Here is a 15,928-nt window from a genome sequence, read left to right on the forward strand (position 1 = left end):
TATGTTTCATTTAATCACACACATCTAAAGCTGAGTGTTCTTTACACTTTTGTTTTGTCTGCTTTTGAAAGGCCTGTAAAATAAAATTTATTTTACATGGACTACAGAACTGAAGAAACTCTCTCTGCTGTTAATAAAACTCACGAGTTACACTTCACTTCCCTGTTCAGCCCTCAAAACCAAGTTTGTCAGTTTTCCTTTCCAATATGGAAAATATTTCTTTACCTATTAATTTCCCTTACTCTGGGAGAAACACAAACCTTTTCCCATCTCCCAAAAAGAGCCCATGAAACAAGAGCATTCAAACCCAGACAGTCACTGCTGTCAATAAAAGCTGGCTGCTCTCATGGCTCTTCTGTTTGTGGCACTTTCTCTCCAGTCCTGTCAATTTGGCATCAGTGAAGCCACACTAGATATGCTATAGAGATCTCAGCTCCATAAAATTGCACAGAGAGAAGTAACATGCTTGCCTTTGAGATGCTTGCTATTGCCTGCCAACCACAAGCCCAGACACATACCTTCTCTGGATCAAATACAGTGGTAGAAGGGGCTCCCTTCCCCTGGCTGGAAAAAATAGTTCCTGCCTACTTGCTAGGGGAACAGTTTGAGAAGCATTCCTTACCACACCGCAATAAGGACAGTAATTTTTCTAATTTATTGTCTGAGGAAGAAAAAACATCCTTCTTAACAAAAATAACTAAGCTAGCACAAAACTGATACATTCATACACTACCTAGAGCTGATTAAGGGCAAGCACTGAATCACCACCACCAGCAGTGCCTGGAAAGCAGCGACCAGCAGGTGAGGAATGGGTGCTGCCAGACCCCTGCCTGGAGCTGCAGCCACTGCAGAACTGTTACTATCCACGCCAAGCAAGTCGCTCAGTCAACCCTGGCAGCATTTCACTCCCACTGTGCAAGACTGCAAAAGACTACAGAAAAAGAATGAAGGGAAATCTTCGATGGATGAGTTACCGGAACAGGGATACTGCCATGACTTGCAGTCATTTTAAATTCATGTTGTTGAACAGTATATGGTACCACCAGTGCACCACTGTCTTCTAATACTAACATTTAGGTGGATGATCAAGAGACATCATTCTATTTAGCATATTCAATGCTTCTTCAAACTAAGAAGTCTGTTTGAAGTATCTTGCTAAGATTATGAAATACAGGTGAGAGATCAAGTTAAGTGCATCTGCAACAGGAGAAGCAGTGAATAGGCACCTAGGCTAAGGTTATTATATTTTTAAATGCTTGCCATTACCCCTATACGAAAAGATGATAATGGTAATCAGTTCTCAGCAGTACCCAACTCAGCTCCCAGTGTTATGCTAAACCACAGGGTTATGAATTTATTTCAGACACGAACTTTGTCACTGTCACTTAACATGCTGCTAGCATACAGCAGTCCACTCTGTCTAAGAAGAGCCACTAAAATACTCAAGGTGCAGCAGCTTATTCCTTACACAGCAGCAACTAAAAGGGCACTAGCTGGCTACAGACCACTTGCTAGAAATAAAGGTGTTGGCCATGACGCTAAACGTGCAAGAGTTCACCGCCCATGCTACACACAGAACCACAAACACAGCTGAGCTAGGTTCTTTCTTTATCAAACAAATAGTGAAAGTATTCTCAGAACAGTCCCATGACTGAGCCTTGTCTTAACAGGCCATGCATGGTGACCTTCAAGACACACAGCCTCTTAAACAAAGTGCTTCAAACTTGAATGAAGCTTTTTTATTTCTACTGGACTACTTAAGGACTCCTAACTGGAAAAAAAAGACTAACACATTGCTGCACTTTTGGAACATTCAGAACAAAAAGGAAAGAATGGAGATAGTTTCAGATATTTATGGAAACACACAGATTTCCACTTTCAGGTCATCATTTCTAAACACAACCACAACGGCAAGCCATAAACACTCTCTTCTAGTAATCCAGCTTTCCAAATGCACAGTGGCCAAAATCTTAGATTCTTTTGTATTGTCAGATGGACCAAGGAGCCATTAATGACGAACTGAGCAACTCCCTCATTCCTGCAGGTGCATTTGCCCGTGCCAAGGGATGAAAGCAAATTTGGCATCTGAACAACAATGCTTCTACTGGTTTTATGGTACTTGTCTTTTCCACCTCAATACTGGCTAAGTGGGTCAATTTTAGCAATGTTAAATGCATGCAGTGAAAACCAGAAACACGTATGATTGTTCAGCAGGGAAACAGAAGTGCTATCCTTACTAAATCTTTCTTTTACAGGGCACTTGGTTCCTTGGGTTAGTTTTAAAAGCCAGGACCACACAACGCATCAGAGTAAATATAGCCTTGTAGATTTGCAATTGTGGTTGCGCACAATATTTTACCCCGCTCTAAGTGAGCTTCCCTCCCTCCTTGCGTGCGCTAAAGATACCTCCAGCTCCTCCCGACCTTTCCACGAGTTCGTAGCCAGCTCACAGCCCGGCAAACCAACCTGCCGCTTGCCAAAGCATCTGGCACTGGGTGCCCGAGTTGCGACACCCATCCCCCGGTGGGACAGGGCTCTCGGACGGAGCCCGTCCAGGCCCGGCCACCCGCCCCGCGCCGCGGCCAGCGCCGCCACGCCGGGACCCCCCCCGGGCCCAGCGGCCTAAGGCGGGGACATCCCCTCGCCGTCGAGGTCCGAAGGTCGCTCGTCACCTCCCCCCCCCCCCGCCTCGCCCGGGACTCACTGTTGCTCGACTTGAGGTCCCGGTGCAGGATGGGGACGATGGCCTCGTCGTGCAGGTAGAGCATGCCGCGGGCGATCTGCACCGCCCAGTTCACCAAGATGTGCGGGGGGATGCGGCGGCCCCCGCGGGCGGCCGCGGCCCCGGGGGCGGCGGCCAGGGCCCTGTTGAGGGATCCGCCGCGGGCGAACTCCATGACGAGGCAGAGGTTGGGCTCCCGCAGGCAGACCCCGTGCAGGGCGATGATGTTGGGGTGCCGCAGCATGGAGAAGAGCTTGGCCTCCTGCCGCACGCTCTCCGCCGTGGCCGTGATGTCCTCGTCGGGGTCCTGCCGTGCCGCCTTCACGGCCACCTCGCGGCCCCGCCAGGTGGCCCGGTACACCTTCCCGAAGCCCCCCACGCCGATGATCTCCTGCAGCTCTAGGTGCTGGAAGTCGATCTCCGTTAGGCTCCCCGCGGGGTCCCCCCGCCCGCCGCCCCCCGCCGCCGCTGCTCCACCGCGGGGCTGGCGGGTCACGTAGTTGGCCGGGAAGATGCCGAGGCGGTGGCGGATCTTCCCCGCCCACCAGCCGTCGTCGCCGGACACCGCCGCGTCCTGCGACAGCACCTCCACCACGTCCCCTCGCCGCAGGCTCAGCTCGTCCTCGCCGCTCGCCTCGTAGTCGTACAGCGCCGTCCACAGCGGGCACGGAGCCCCGCTACCACCGGCGGCCGCCGCCGCCCCGGCGCCCGGCAGAGCCATGGCAGCGACCTCAGCCCCGGCGGCCACCAGCAGCAGCGCCGCCGACGCGGGAGCGCCCACCCAGCCGCATCCTCACCTGACGCCGCCGCCGTCGCCGAGCGGGAGCCGCGGGAGGGGAGGGCGGGGCGCGGGCAGGGGCGGGGCCGCCCGGCCCGGTCGCCGCCGCCGCCGCGGGGCTCCGGCGGGGAGAGCGCAGGCGCGCGCGGGAAAGGCGGGGAGGGCAGCGCCGGTGCCTCGCGCCCGCCCGCCCGCGCCCGCCCATTGGGCGCCCGGCGTCACGTGGCGCGGGGCGCGGCGGGCGGAGGGGCCGGTGCGGTCCCGCCGAGCCGGGGGACGGGGCTGAGGGAGCCGTGACCCCCCCCTTTTGTTCCTCCGGGGCTGCAGACCTGGCTGAGGGCTTGTGCCTCCGCCGCAGCTTGCGCTCTCCTTCCTTGTGCGGTTTTGGGGGTCCTTTGGAACAAACCCCAAGCGGGTTATGAAGAATGCGAGCTTCCTCGGTTCGTGCTTGCTCCGCCGCCTGCCTCCGCCGCTCGTGGGCTCTCTCAGAATGGGTCAGGTTGGAAGGGACCACAGTGGGTCATCTGTTCCAAGCTCCCTGCTTAAGCAGCATCGTCCTAGAGCACCTGGCACAGGATTGAGGCCAAGTAGTTCTTGAACAGCTCCAGTGGGGGAGATTCCATGACCTCTCTGGACAATCTGTTCCAGTGTCCAGTTAGCTGCACAGTAAAGCATTTCTTCCTCATATTCAGATGGAATTTCTTGTGCATCAGTTTCTGCCTGATGCCTCTTGTCCTATTGCTCAGCCCCGCTGAAAAGAGCCTGGCTCATGGCAACCTCCCTTTAGATACTGATAGACATTGATGAGGTCCTTTCTCAGTCATCTCTGCTCGAGGCTGAACAGGCCCAGCTCCCTCAGCCTGTCCTTGTGAGAGATGCTCCAGGCCCTTAATTACCTTTGTTGCCCTCCTCTGGACCCGCTCCAACTCACCCCTGCTCGCCACCCTGTCCATGCATGGGCTGAGAGAGTCCCAGCCCTGTGTGGTGGAATCACACAATCCTTTCAATTAAGAGGTTGCCTGAAAATAGCAAATGCTGTGTACGTACTATTTCTGGGTAAAGATTCTCCTGGTTTTAAGTGGAAAAATTGTATCACTTTCTAAACTACAGTTGTCGTTTCCTTGGAAGTTAGAGGGAAGTGTGTGGGCTGGGGACGCCCTCCCGTCTCGCCAGTGTGGTGGGAAACAGTGGTTCAAAGTGGAAGGAAATGAGTTTTCATGCCAGGAGCCAATCACTGTGCTGTGGGACCTGTGGTTATGGATGTGGCTGCTGCCAGCAGAGGCCCTGAGGAGGACAGTAAAGGCTCAGGAAACGTGTAAAACTGCAGTGCTGAGTTGAATAACCTGGTGTGATGAACACTCAATGTTTTGCACAAAAACCTACATTCAGAGCACTGTACATCTCTACATAAGCACAAAATTTGCAGCTGGATACCACAGAACTAAGGTTTGAACATAAAGACAGTAATTTAAAAAAAATAAATTACAGTATTCAAAAATCATAAATTCTTGTTTACCCCACTGTATTTATAGTTATACACAACACAAAAACACAATTATGCTAAAGTGACTTACTGAACCACATTAACCAAAAAGAAAGAATGCAGAACCAGCATGTCTATCAAGTCTTCTCCCATTTCCTTTAATATAACATTGCCTTGCAGCTATTCAGAGAGGTAATTACAAGCCTTTCCCTTATCTGCATATTTGCCTTATTATAAAAGCCATAAAGTATGTTGTAATACAAGCGTTCTGCCACACAAATTCCACCTTGTACTTTGTTATCTAAAAGAATCTGCAGGAACTAATTAAGTGTGGAATGTTTTGGGTCAGACAAGGTATTGGTTGCAGTACAGTGAAATGTTTAAATATTTATCTAGAGCTATTATTCCAAAATTTGCTTTCTGAAGTGCCACTATCCACTAGCAATCACTGCACTCAGGTTAGACTTTGTTCAGCATTTCTTCAGCACCCAGCGCTCTAGGATCTTGGTGTATAGTTGCTGTTCCTAGGAGTTCGAATAATGGAAATATTGTGACCCAAAACAGTGTAAAGTGCCCTTAACTTTCCTGACGGCACCACCTAGTGGAGTTACCGGTTAAAAGAGCGGCGTACAGACGACTCAGACCCTCACTGGCATCTCTGTTGAGGAAAGAGGTCCCTTTTTTCATCTTTGGCACTCCTGCAACTGTGTAACTACAATACTGTCCATTTACGTTGTGTCCAGAACACATATCCTGACCTGGAAATTACAGGAAGCCTTCATAACTGCAAGTATCCTTATACCAAAAAAACCCTTGGTGTCAGCACTATCCAAGGATGAGGAAGAGTTGAAAGATTTGGGTGATGTGTGGAAAGTGTCATGGTTTAACCCCAGTCAGCAGCCAAGTCCCACGCAGGCATTCACTCGTTCCCCCACCAGCAGGATCGAGGAGAGAATCAGAAGAGTAAAAATGAGAAAACTTGTGGGTTGAGAAAGACAGCTTAATAGGGAAAGGAAAGCCATGCTCACAAGCAAAGCAAAACAAGGAATTAATTCACCACTTCCTTGGGCAGGCAGGTGTTCAGCCACCTCCAGGAGATCAGGGCCCCATCACATGTAATAATTACTTGGGAAGGCCAGGAACTAAGACACCATCACTCCAAATGTCCCCCTCTTCCTCCTTCTTCTCCCCACTTTATATACTGAGCATGATGGTCTAGAATATCCCTTTAGGCAGTTTGAGTCACCTGTCCTGTCTACACTCCCTCCATCTCACTGGCAGGACACGAGACACAAAAATATTTAAGACAAACATGACATAGTAACAACCAAAATATCACTGTGTTACTAACAGAATTCTCATATGGAATCCAAAACACGACATTGTACCAGCTACTGAGAAGAAAATTGACTCTATCCCAGCCAAAACCAGGACAACGAATTAACCTAATATCAATTGCAGTCTGCATTATCTAGGTCTTCCACATTTTAACCCACGTGAGTTAGAGGTCTCAAAAAACAGAAGAGAGGAGGTTTTGAAGAAGCTTTCTATTTGCACCCTAGTTTACCCACCTTTCTATTTTGGAGCTGTGCATGTAAACAAAATTATTTGCTGGTATGCCTGTGGGAAAATGACTTCAGTAGTTTCTGAAACTTAACATTTTTAGTTAAAACATCAAAAACATTATTCATGGCTGCACATTGCACTTGATTCAATCATTACAATTGTTTTAATAAACTTTGTCATCTTTGAAAAGAACCTGCAAAGGATAAAAAAAAGTTCACTCAACAAGGCAGAAGTTTAGGCAAGATGTGTTTACAGGAGTAGCACATGAGGCATGGCCAGGACTGTGCCTCCTTCATGCAGTTCAGGAACAACTCGGGTAACTTCGCTGCTCACCGAGGTCACACTGAAGAAGTACTCAAGCCCCAAGGCTGTAGATCCTAAGGCATCTAATGGTGGCAGTGCTGCTGAGGGAGACGATGCCATTCCTCCCCTGCTCCCAGCCACTAGTTCACAGTGCTGTATCTTCCTTCCCATCGGGCCAAAACTAGCATCCAGCATGGCCACATCGCCTGAGACATCGGGAAGAAAGCTGAGGTATGTGGTTCAGGAGCTCACAATTCCTACAATAGCATCTGTGGTCTCTTACCTTTGTCAAAAAAAGAAAAAAAAATCCGCACAAAGCACAGCAGAGTAGCATATTTGGTCTGCGAAACTGTAGCCACAGTCAGGAACAATTGAAGTAGAATAAATTTGGTGACATGCAAGATGATAGATGTATCCATTACATACATGCATCCTTCACAAAATTGACTGTAATAAAGGTCTATACATGTGGAACAGTCCCTAGAAGGTGAGACACTTAAAATTGAATTTCACGGCTGTTTTCTCATGGTTGGGGATGGGAGGTGGTGAGCACCGTGTGAGATCAGCCCTGGTGTTCACAACCCGCCTTGCACCCCTTCCTTCGGGGGCGTCCTAAAAGAATATACCTGGTATCCTTATGCCTCATTCTTCACCGACTTTAGTTTCCCCTGCCCAAGGCTTCCACTCAGCTCCATCGCCTTTTCAGCCCCCCTCTCCCCCACTTCGCCTATGCTTCCTCCAACCCGCCCCTACCTCCTCACTCCGCTAGTTTGAGGTCAGCTGCATGAAACGCTTCAACGAAGGCAGACTGGGTTTTTTCCTAAACCCATTCTTGAAAGAATCCGCATGGTTTTTTTGAGGAATTTCCCCCCATCCCGCCCACAACACATCTGAAGCCAACGCAAAACGGGTGACACTCAAGCTGGGCAGAGCTCGCAGATCGGAAACTCGTGATGTATCGGGCAGGAGAACCCGGCGGTGGGGGAGTGGCCGGCGAGGCGCGCAGCCCAGCTGGCGGCCGCCGGGGCTGCCCCCGTGCCGCGCTTTTTTTTGCACCTGTGAGCGCACCTCGCGGTGCCCGGGGCGGGACGCGGCCGTGACGGACACCCCCGCGCCAGAGCCGCCCCCCCTCCGCCGCGGCTCGGCCCGGCCCCGCTCCGCCCCGCGGCCTCCGAGCGCTGCCGCCGCTCCCGGCAGCCGGGCGCGCGGACCCCGGCGGGGCGGCGGCGCCGGCCCCGCGGCGGGGCAGAGCGGGCGCGGTGCCCGGCGGGGGGCGGCCCGTGACGGCGCCCTCCCGGCGGCGGCGGCGGCGGCGCCCGGGGTGGGGCGGGCGGGATGCTCGGCGTCGCGGGGCACCATGGGAGAATCCGCGGGCGCCCGGCATGGCGGCGGCGGCGGCGGGCGGCTGAGGGGCGGCGGTGGCGGCGGCGGGGGGCGGCCATGGTGTCGCCGGCGGCGCGGCTGGTGGGGCAGGGCGTGTGGGCGGCGCTGACCGGGGGCTGGTACCACGACCCGGAGCAGGGCGCCTTCACCAACAGCTGCCACCTCTATCTGTGGCTGTTCCTGCTGACGCTGCCCATGGCCCTGCACCTGGTGAGAGGGGCTCTGGGGCGGGCGGCAGCGGGTGCCGGGGTGGGAGCCGCGGGCCCCGGCCCGCCGGCGGCAGCGGCGGGGGCGTGTGCGCTCAGCCGGCTGTGAACTGCTCTCCGGGGGGCTTAAACATTGGGCATTCTGCGCTTTACCGGAGGGTTTTGTGTCTAAAGGTTAACGGGGTGAGTCCGCCGGCTGCGCTAGGCAGGGGCCGGACCCTTAGCCCTGCCGAAGGAGCTGGGTAGGGGTGCAGCGCTGGCCTCTGCGAGTGCTGAATGACCGTGGGGACGTTTGTTCAAAAATCTCTTTCGGAGACAGGTGTTTTGGTTTTGTTTTTTTTTTTTTAAAGTTTGATCCAGTCCTACCTGCTGAGAAGGGTAAATAAATGGAAAAATCCAGATACCATGTAATTGATACGCCTTGCTGTGCTGAATGTCACTGGTGAATCACATGGCTTTTTGTGACACGCAGCTCCCTTTGTGCTGAAATTTAAACTTTGCAAGTGAATAATAACTAAGAGTTTGTTTGCTGGACTTTAAAATTTATTTTCCTGAAAAGCTTGAAACTTTTTGCTCTTGTTTTTGTGTGTTTTCCTACTGTGTGAGAAAAGCTTAGTGTGCTGGATCATCGAATCTATTTTGGTGTGTCCTTCAGTGATTATAGGGTAATATTACTTCCGTTAGAAGCAGTTTCCATCCATTTGGTTTCTGGAGTGACTCAACTAAATTCTCAACTTCTAAATAGGTTTCTTCACCCTACATGGTCAGATATGGGCCTGATTATCAAAAGCAAAGAGCATTTATGAATCCCCCTGCGATCCCAGTGGAAAGCAAATCTTGTATTTTTAAGCGTGAATTGGTTTTGGATTTTGTGGCATGGATTGCAGTGAGTTCCTGTAAGAATGGCTCATGGAGTTAATGAACCAGAATAACAATATGCATTCTTCTGATTGATTGCATATTTCCTATGCAAACTAGCAAGTTGTATGATTGTCTTGCATTTTAGGATTTGCTGCCCAAGTCGTAAATGTGATTAAAAAGGAAAAAAAATAAAGACTAACATTTTTTAGTTGAAAGAAGTATGTATCTGGAAGGATTCCTTGTGGGAAACTTCTGAAGAAGGTGTGGGGGTTGCACAAAAGAACACTGGACTGTAGGTCAGAGCTAAGCTAGAAGTCCTTTAAAAAAGGGGAGAAAATGTAACTTAGCTAGTGAATTCTCTTGGGCATCATCTTTGCCTATCTAGATGGACTTGCTTTTTCTGCAGACTGACTGACTTTCTGATGAATCATCTGGTTAAATGCAGGACTTGTGTTCTTGAACTAACATATTGCTATGGGAATTCTTTGTCCTTGATAAGAATAAAGTGTCTATTATGATGGCTGCCTGACAGTAATTATGTTCTTACACATTTTCTTGTTTTCAAGTGGCTTGTTTCTAAGGCTTTGTAAACTTTATGCAAGACATTTATTCTTGCCACTTAGAAACTTGAACCTGCTTTTTAGAGAAAGGGTTTTTTTTCTGGTTTATAAGAAATTTTGTTTATAATATTCAGTAATGTTTGGGGTGATATTTATGTTACATACTTGACACCAATATTTTGGATTCAGCTAAAGCAGTCAATGATGTTTCTTGAAATGGCAAAATGAAAACAGATCAGAGTACTACTTTTTAAATATTTTGTTTGCTTGGGATAATCTTTTGTTGAAGTCAGCAAGTCTCTCTGAAACTATGTGATTTGAATCAAATGGCAAAACTCATCCATCTGTTTTTAGTTTTTTCACAGTGGCTCAGCAGAGGCGTGCTGACGGTAGCATTGAGAAGCTTAAAGTATCAAGTTGTTTCTGTTGTGTGGATCGAGAATTTCTTTCTCTAGCTTATTCAGCATAGCTTACTTTGATACTAAGGATTCCTTTATTAGCTTTCCGCCCCTGAACATGCAGCTCTGTGCTTCCATTACTTTATTTTCTTAATCATTTAAACAATAAAAATGTACATTGGGTATTTGGAGCATCATTGCTGTTCAAATCAACTTCCAAAATTATAATGAGATCTCTTCTAACTGTCCCATATCAACTTTCACAATATATTAAGAATTAAAGTTATCTTATTCCACCAAACAGTTGAGGATCCTTAGGTGTTTTGCACATGAAAATAGTGATAACTCTTTAGTTTTCAGTCCCCAGGCTGAATTCAGCCCCAGTAAAACACCAGTGACCTAGAGATGCAACTTTGGGAAATACCTGTACTATAGCTTATTTTACAAGCTGCAAGAGAATGTGCATTGTGCTTGCTTGGGTAACTCCCCAAAACAACCTACTGAATGTTTCTCCTGCCTTTTGCTGGACAGGGAACCCTTGAACTTACAGGGTTGTTACTTCTCACACACTAGATCTTCAAATCATGCTGTGATAGGAGAAGTACAACATGGCAGTATAAGGGTGTGGGCACATAAATTACTCAGAGGCAAACTGTGATAAAACTAGCTGTGTGTCAGCTGCTTCCAGTCCCACTTGGCTGCCTTTTACCCCACTCTATCTCTCTGTAAAAGTTAAGGATATGTGTATTTCTGCGGAGAGATAGGCTACCTTATTACATACTTTATTTATTGTGTGGTGGGACACACTTAGAACTCAATGTACACCCCTGGAATTTTATTTGCTGCCTGCTTTCCCATATTTTATATTGTGTGATGGACATCTCTTAGTATTGGTTCACTTTAATTAACAGATAAACATGGATCTTTGGCCCCAGTGTCATATCTCCCACACATATCTCTGATGGTAGTGGCTGAGTGAACATTTTTTTGGTAGTTCCCTCATTTGTGTTCTGTAGCACACCCAGACAGTGAGGTCCAGGTGCAGCACTGCCTTGCTTTAAATGCCTCAGGGGCTCAAGCGGTGGGTGGGATACATCAGGGTCTAAGCACCTTGTATCATTCAGCCCAATTTACAAGGTGTGGTATTTTGTTCGAAGGTTACATACCTTTATGTACATATCTCGGTCACCTCCACCTTTGTGCTACTCAAATAATGCCAGTAGACACGTGAAGGAGATTGTTCTCAGAACAGCCACAATCTCTGGGCAGGCAGATGCCCCAAGCAAAGGTGCTGCTTACATGGTGATGTCAACCTTGTTGCATTTGCAGCAGTAAGTTTGGCCACATGTGGGGCACACCAGCCTGCATTTCTGGCTGTGACCCCACGCTATTCTGGTGCAGGGTACAACAGCAGAAGCTATTGGAGAACAAAAAGTACATTATGGTAGAGTTTTTAATGGGATGAAAGAATGAAGAAAACTAGGGCTACAGCTTCCATAGAAACCTGTGGGAAGTCATGAAGCCTGCTTTCTAATGAATTTGTATTTGTGGATTTTTTTTTTTCATAGCTTCTAATAAGATGTCAACTCAATTGGAGCTTTTCCTGTCACTGGAGTGGCATCAAAAGGTCAGAGAGCTGTGTGGGCTCCTCTCATTAATGGAGGAGGTGTGCTGCTGTGACCTTGCCCAGTGGGGTGTATTCTCTTAAAGTTTGCTGAATAACTTTTTAATTCTTTGGCTACCTTTCAACTGAGGGGATGGAGGGAGATGATGAATACGCAGACACGCGGTGTGATTATAAAACCTCATTTTCATAGAGAACCAGGCTAATTATGACTATAGTGCAGCAAAAGTGACTCTATCATCTAATTCCTCAGTGGTCTGTAACTTAGTTCCTCCTTAGCATGGATTTAATAGCTTTCACCTGTCTGTCCCTGGGAACACCAACTGCAGTCATATGACACTGGTACCTTATGCAAGAGGCCTGATTCAGAGAATGGAGGGCTTTCCATTATCATCTTTATCCTAATTCCTCATGTGGACCGAGTGCAACCTGCTGGCTTGTAGCACTCAGCCTGCCCCAAGGTTCAGAGTATTAAAGATACACAAGATGCCATTGGCTGTTCTTGGTGTGGTGAGCGCGCTAAAACACAGCGTGTCTCGGACAGATGAGCACAGACACCACGGGCTGGCTCAGGGCACAGCTCCGGTAGGTCTGGTCACAAGGCAGAGTCTGAGCACATGCTGCACTCAGCATTTGCTAAAACTGGCCCTGTTTTCCACTCAAAAATCTAGGAGCTTACTTTGAGTCTGTCTTGTAGCATGCTCTCTGCACGCACAGGCTGTGCTACTGGAAATCTATTTTTGTTGTGTCCTCTTGACATTATTCATATAATATTTATTAAGCTCTATGAATGTCACCTATGAAGCACTTCTTTTCTTAGTGGGCCATTCTGAATTGTTATTTAATAATGAGTGGTTGATCTGTGCTGTCTATTGTATAGTTGAAGAGATTCCATGGAAGGTGAACAATTCTCTCTTAAACAGTCATTACAGATAATTGGCTGCCGCTCTTTGTGAAACCAAGCAATTTCTTACTTGTTTTGTAAAAACATTAGTCATAAACCACAAATTCTTTAACCTCAAGTTCTTCAACCTCATCTACTAAGCCTTATACCCTGAGAACATGACCTTGCAAATGGATCCTCTCTCTGGCCCGAGTTCAGTAAATACCTGAAGGGTATGCTGGGAGTTGGTATTTACACAGTACCATGAAGTACTCTTACCAGACTTAAGCCTCAACTTGTAGAAAGTCATGTCTGTCTTATTCGGGATCATTGGGAATACATACGTCCTAAATAGCTCCTCCACTATTGTGCAACAGATTCTTTGTATCTGAATCAGAATAGTCATAAAAAAGGATTTGCCTGAAAATGTTCACGTGTACGTCTTGATGGTATGAAGTCCCAGTGAGCCAAAAGCAGCATCAGAATTGCATCCCACTTGCTTGTCACAACACAGAAATGATTCAGCATATTAATTTCAACATCAAGATAAATGTGGTGACTTGTTCTAAAGATGAAATAAGCATGCCTTGTTCCCTTTCCTTTATCTGTGTGGTTGGTGTGATTTATTTATGAATTTGAAAAAATGATTGATTTAGTCCCAAAGTAAAGACCATTCTTAAAAATTACCTTCAGCAGGCTTTTAGCAAGTCCTGAGTACTGGAAACCTTTTTTGTTTTTGTGTGTTGCTTGGGGTTTTTTGTTCTTGTTCTTGTGTGAGAATGTAGTAAATCTCTGTTTAAATAAAACCCCTGAAACTTTACTTAGAGATTAAATTCAGTGTGAGACTCCAGCTGTGTAATGACAGTACATAAGCATGTTCCATGACTATAATGTAACGACTTTGGTGCTTCAATTATAACTGCAAGTGTCCATCACTATGATTTGCCCTTTACTGTAAGGAAGTATTTGTATATAAAAAAGTTGTTAGTCTGTCATGTCTGTGAAAGAACTTTACAGACTATAGTTGAACTGTAATTAATTTTAATGACTAAGAGCTGTGGTGCTCATCACAGATCATCAAACAGATCACAGACAGCTGCAAATTAACAATTATGTACTTTAGAAAAAAAGAATTCAATAGAATTCAATAACCCCAGCTGGCAACTAAGCACCGCATAGCCAATTGCTCACTCCTTGAACGTCTGCCGGGACAGGATGCCTCTCTAACTGTGTTTTTATTTGTTTGTTTTGACTAGTCCTAACTAATTATTTAAAATTTCTCAGTGGTTAAAGTATTTGGGAACATGTTGTGAGGCATTAGAAAATGGACATCAAACGACAGTGTTCTGCTATTGAGTCATAACTTACATACAGAGTAAGATGACAGAATTTTTCTAAAGGTTTTGTGTTTGTAGATAACTAATGTTTCATTTTGTGTCTGTATTTTTATGAATTCATGGTTTAAGAAAGGCTACAGCTGCATTAACATGGGACTGCATTTTTAAAGGCTTTATAATGTTTGTCAATGGTGAGATTTTGCTGATTTTGATAATAAATAATATCCACAGCTAATAAAAAGATCTCGTGAAATGGTTTGAAACTTGAAGAAACCCTAAAACCTTTTCTGTGAGCAAAACTCAATACGTAAAATGTATTTAAAAGTTTTTAGCAGCATTTTCTCATAGCAAACTTATCATTGTGTCCTCATTATTTCTTTCTGTAGGCTTTTCCAGCAAATGCAGTGACAGTTTTTGTGTACTGCAGCTCGGTGACAGTTTTCTTCACGGTAATAAAGGTGATCAGCTACCGTTTACACCTTATGTTTGATAAAGGCGAAGTAATTCAACAAAAGCTCTCAAGAAAAAATGGAAGGCAATGTAAAGATACAGAGGTTCAAAAAGGAGAAGCGGTTGAGTCCTCAAATTGTAGGTAAGGTTTTCCTTGCATCACTGGCACATTTTGTAGAATGGGTGAGTTTGCACTGTAGCCCTGTACAGCAGAAATGTCTGTTGAAAGCAAGAATAATACTCCTTACAGCTGTATAAAGAACAACCCTTTCAAAAACTTGCTTAGTGCTTTTCAGCTGGGTGGCTGAAATGTTCTTGTGGTGAAGCAGGCAGAGCTGCACCTGATTCAGAGGTTGGGCAGGCAGCAGCTGGGCACCATGAAGGTAGCAGAGGACATATGTATTGGAGGTGCTAACAGATCCTGAAAAAAATGTGGCAGAAGTTTTCTGGGGAAAACTGTTCCTTCCTCTTCCCACTGTGCTTACCTGCTGGGAAGAGGCAGGCACCTGTTGGTAAAGAAAATGCTGTAATATTATGGCTTTGGAAGACAAGGCAACTTCATGTCGCCTTTGTTGTTTTTAGTAATTTCCCTCTCAGATTACACCTAGATGCATAAGTTGCTTTTCCCCCTTTGTTTTATTGTGATAGTTATGATGCTTCTGTGGTCCTGTTCATGAGGAAAGCTAGTACTGCTTTCCTTTCTCAGGGCCATTTAGTAGGCAGTTGTAGCTTCTCTACCAAGGAGCCAAATAGTGTTAGTCTTTGCTGCATATAATCAATAAGGCTGCTTCTGGGCTGTGCTGGTATTAAAGGTGAAAACAGTAGTGAGATGAAGAGTAGTACTGACATTTCCCAGATTTGTGTATTGGTAGAATGTTCCACTATACGCTCTTCAGAATAAATAAATAAAACCTTCCTGCTGGTTTTTCAAGCTTGAGTCATACAAACAAAGGTAGCTGGCAAGTGGCTTTCAGTGATAGCAAGTGTTATGACAGATGTGAAAAATGCTGAAATAAGGTACATCTAAAAGTGACAGAAGCATAGAAATGTCCAAATCAAGCTTAAATTGAGTAGCTTTGTTAAAACTACCAGTCAAGCTTCAACAGAGAGCTCTGTATGAAAGGACTTGGAGTATTTTTTTGATGCATTTGCAGTTGCTACTGTTAGCTCTGTGCCAGCTAAGTAGTATCAAGATAGTTTGTGTTCCTCTGTGCTTCTGCTCTTTTGTGTCTTTACACATGCACATCTGTGCTACGCTCCTGGCAATGATGTTTCTGGGACAGAAACAGGTCTGCCTGCATCGAGACTTTTCTGAGAAATGCCTCTGTGTGTCACTAACCATACCACATTTTTATTTTAGATGGGGTTATGCCT

General features: G+C 46.7%; 2 protein-coding genes across 5 annotated transcripts in view; one reads left to right on the forward strand and one right to left on the reverse strand.

Moving 5' to 3' along the window:
* MAP3K21 (mitogen-activated protein kinase kinase kinase 21) overlaps nucleotides 1-3,618 on the reverse strand; it is a 41,316-nt gene extending 37,698 nt beyond the window's left edge. For 3 of the 4 annotated variants that reach the window (XM_038132481.1, XM_038132480.1, XM_038132479.1), the window contains exon 1: nucleotides 2,705-3,618. In XM_038132481.1, coding sequence (XP_037988409.1) covers nucleotides 2,705-3,443 — 739 coding nt within the window. In that variant the 5' untranslated portion in view covers nucleotides 3,444-3,618. Of the gene's footprint in view, nucleotides 1-2,466; nucleotides 2,669-2,704 lie in introns of those variants that run through there. The other variant, XM_038132482.1, reaches the window with a different exon arrangement.
* Nucleotides 3,619-8,186: 4,568 nt separating this feature from the next.
* The window catches only part of PCNX2 (pecanex 2), a 154,662-nt gene continuing 146,920 nt past the window's right edge, over nucleotides 8,187-15,928 (forward strand). The window contains exons 1-2 of the mRNA XM_038130803.1: nucleotides 8,187-8,445; nucleotides 14,491-14,696. Of these exons, the coding sequence (XP_037986731.1) occupies nucleotides 8,188-8,445; nucleotides 14,491-14,696 (464 nt within the window). The 5' untranslated portion in view covers nucleotide 8,187. The remainder of the gene's footprint in view (nucleotides 8,446-14,490; nucleotides 14,697-15,928) is intronic.

Source organism: Motacilla alba, chromosome 3 (genome assembly GCF_015832195.1).
Source record: "Motacilla alba alba isolate MOTALB_02 chromosome 3, Motacilla_alba_V1.0_pri, whole genome shotgun sequence".
In the NCBI taxonomy this organism is placed as follows: domain Eukaryota; kingdom Metazoa; phylum Chordata; class Aves; order Passeriformes; family Motacillidae; genus Motacilla; species Motacilla alba.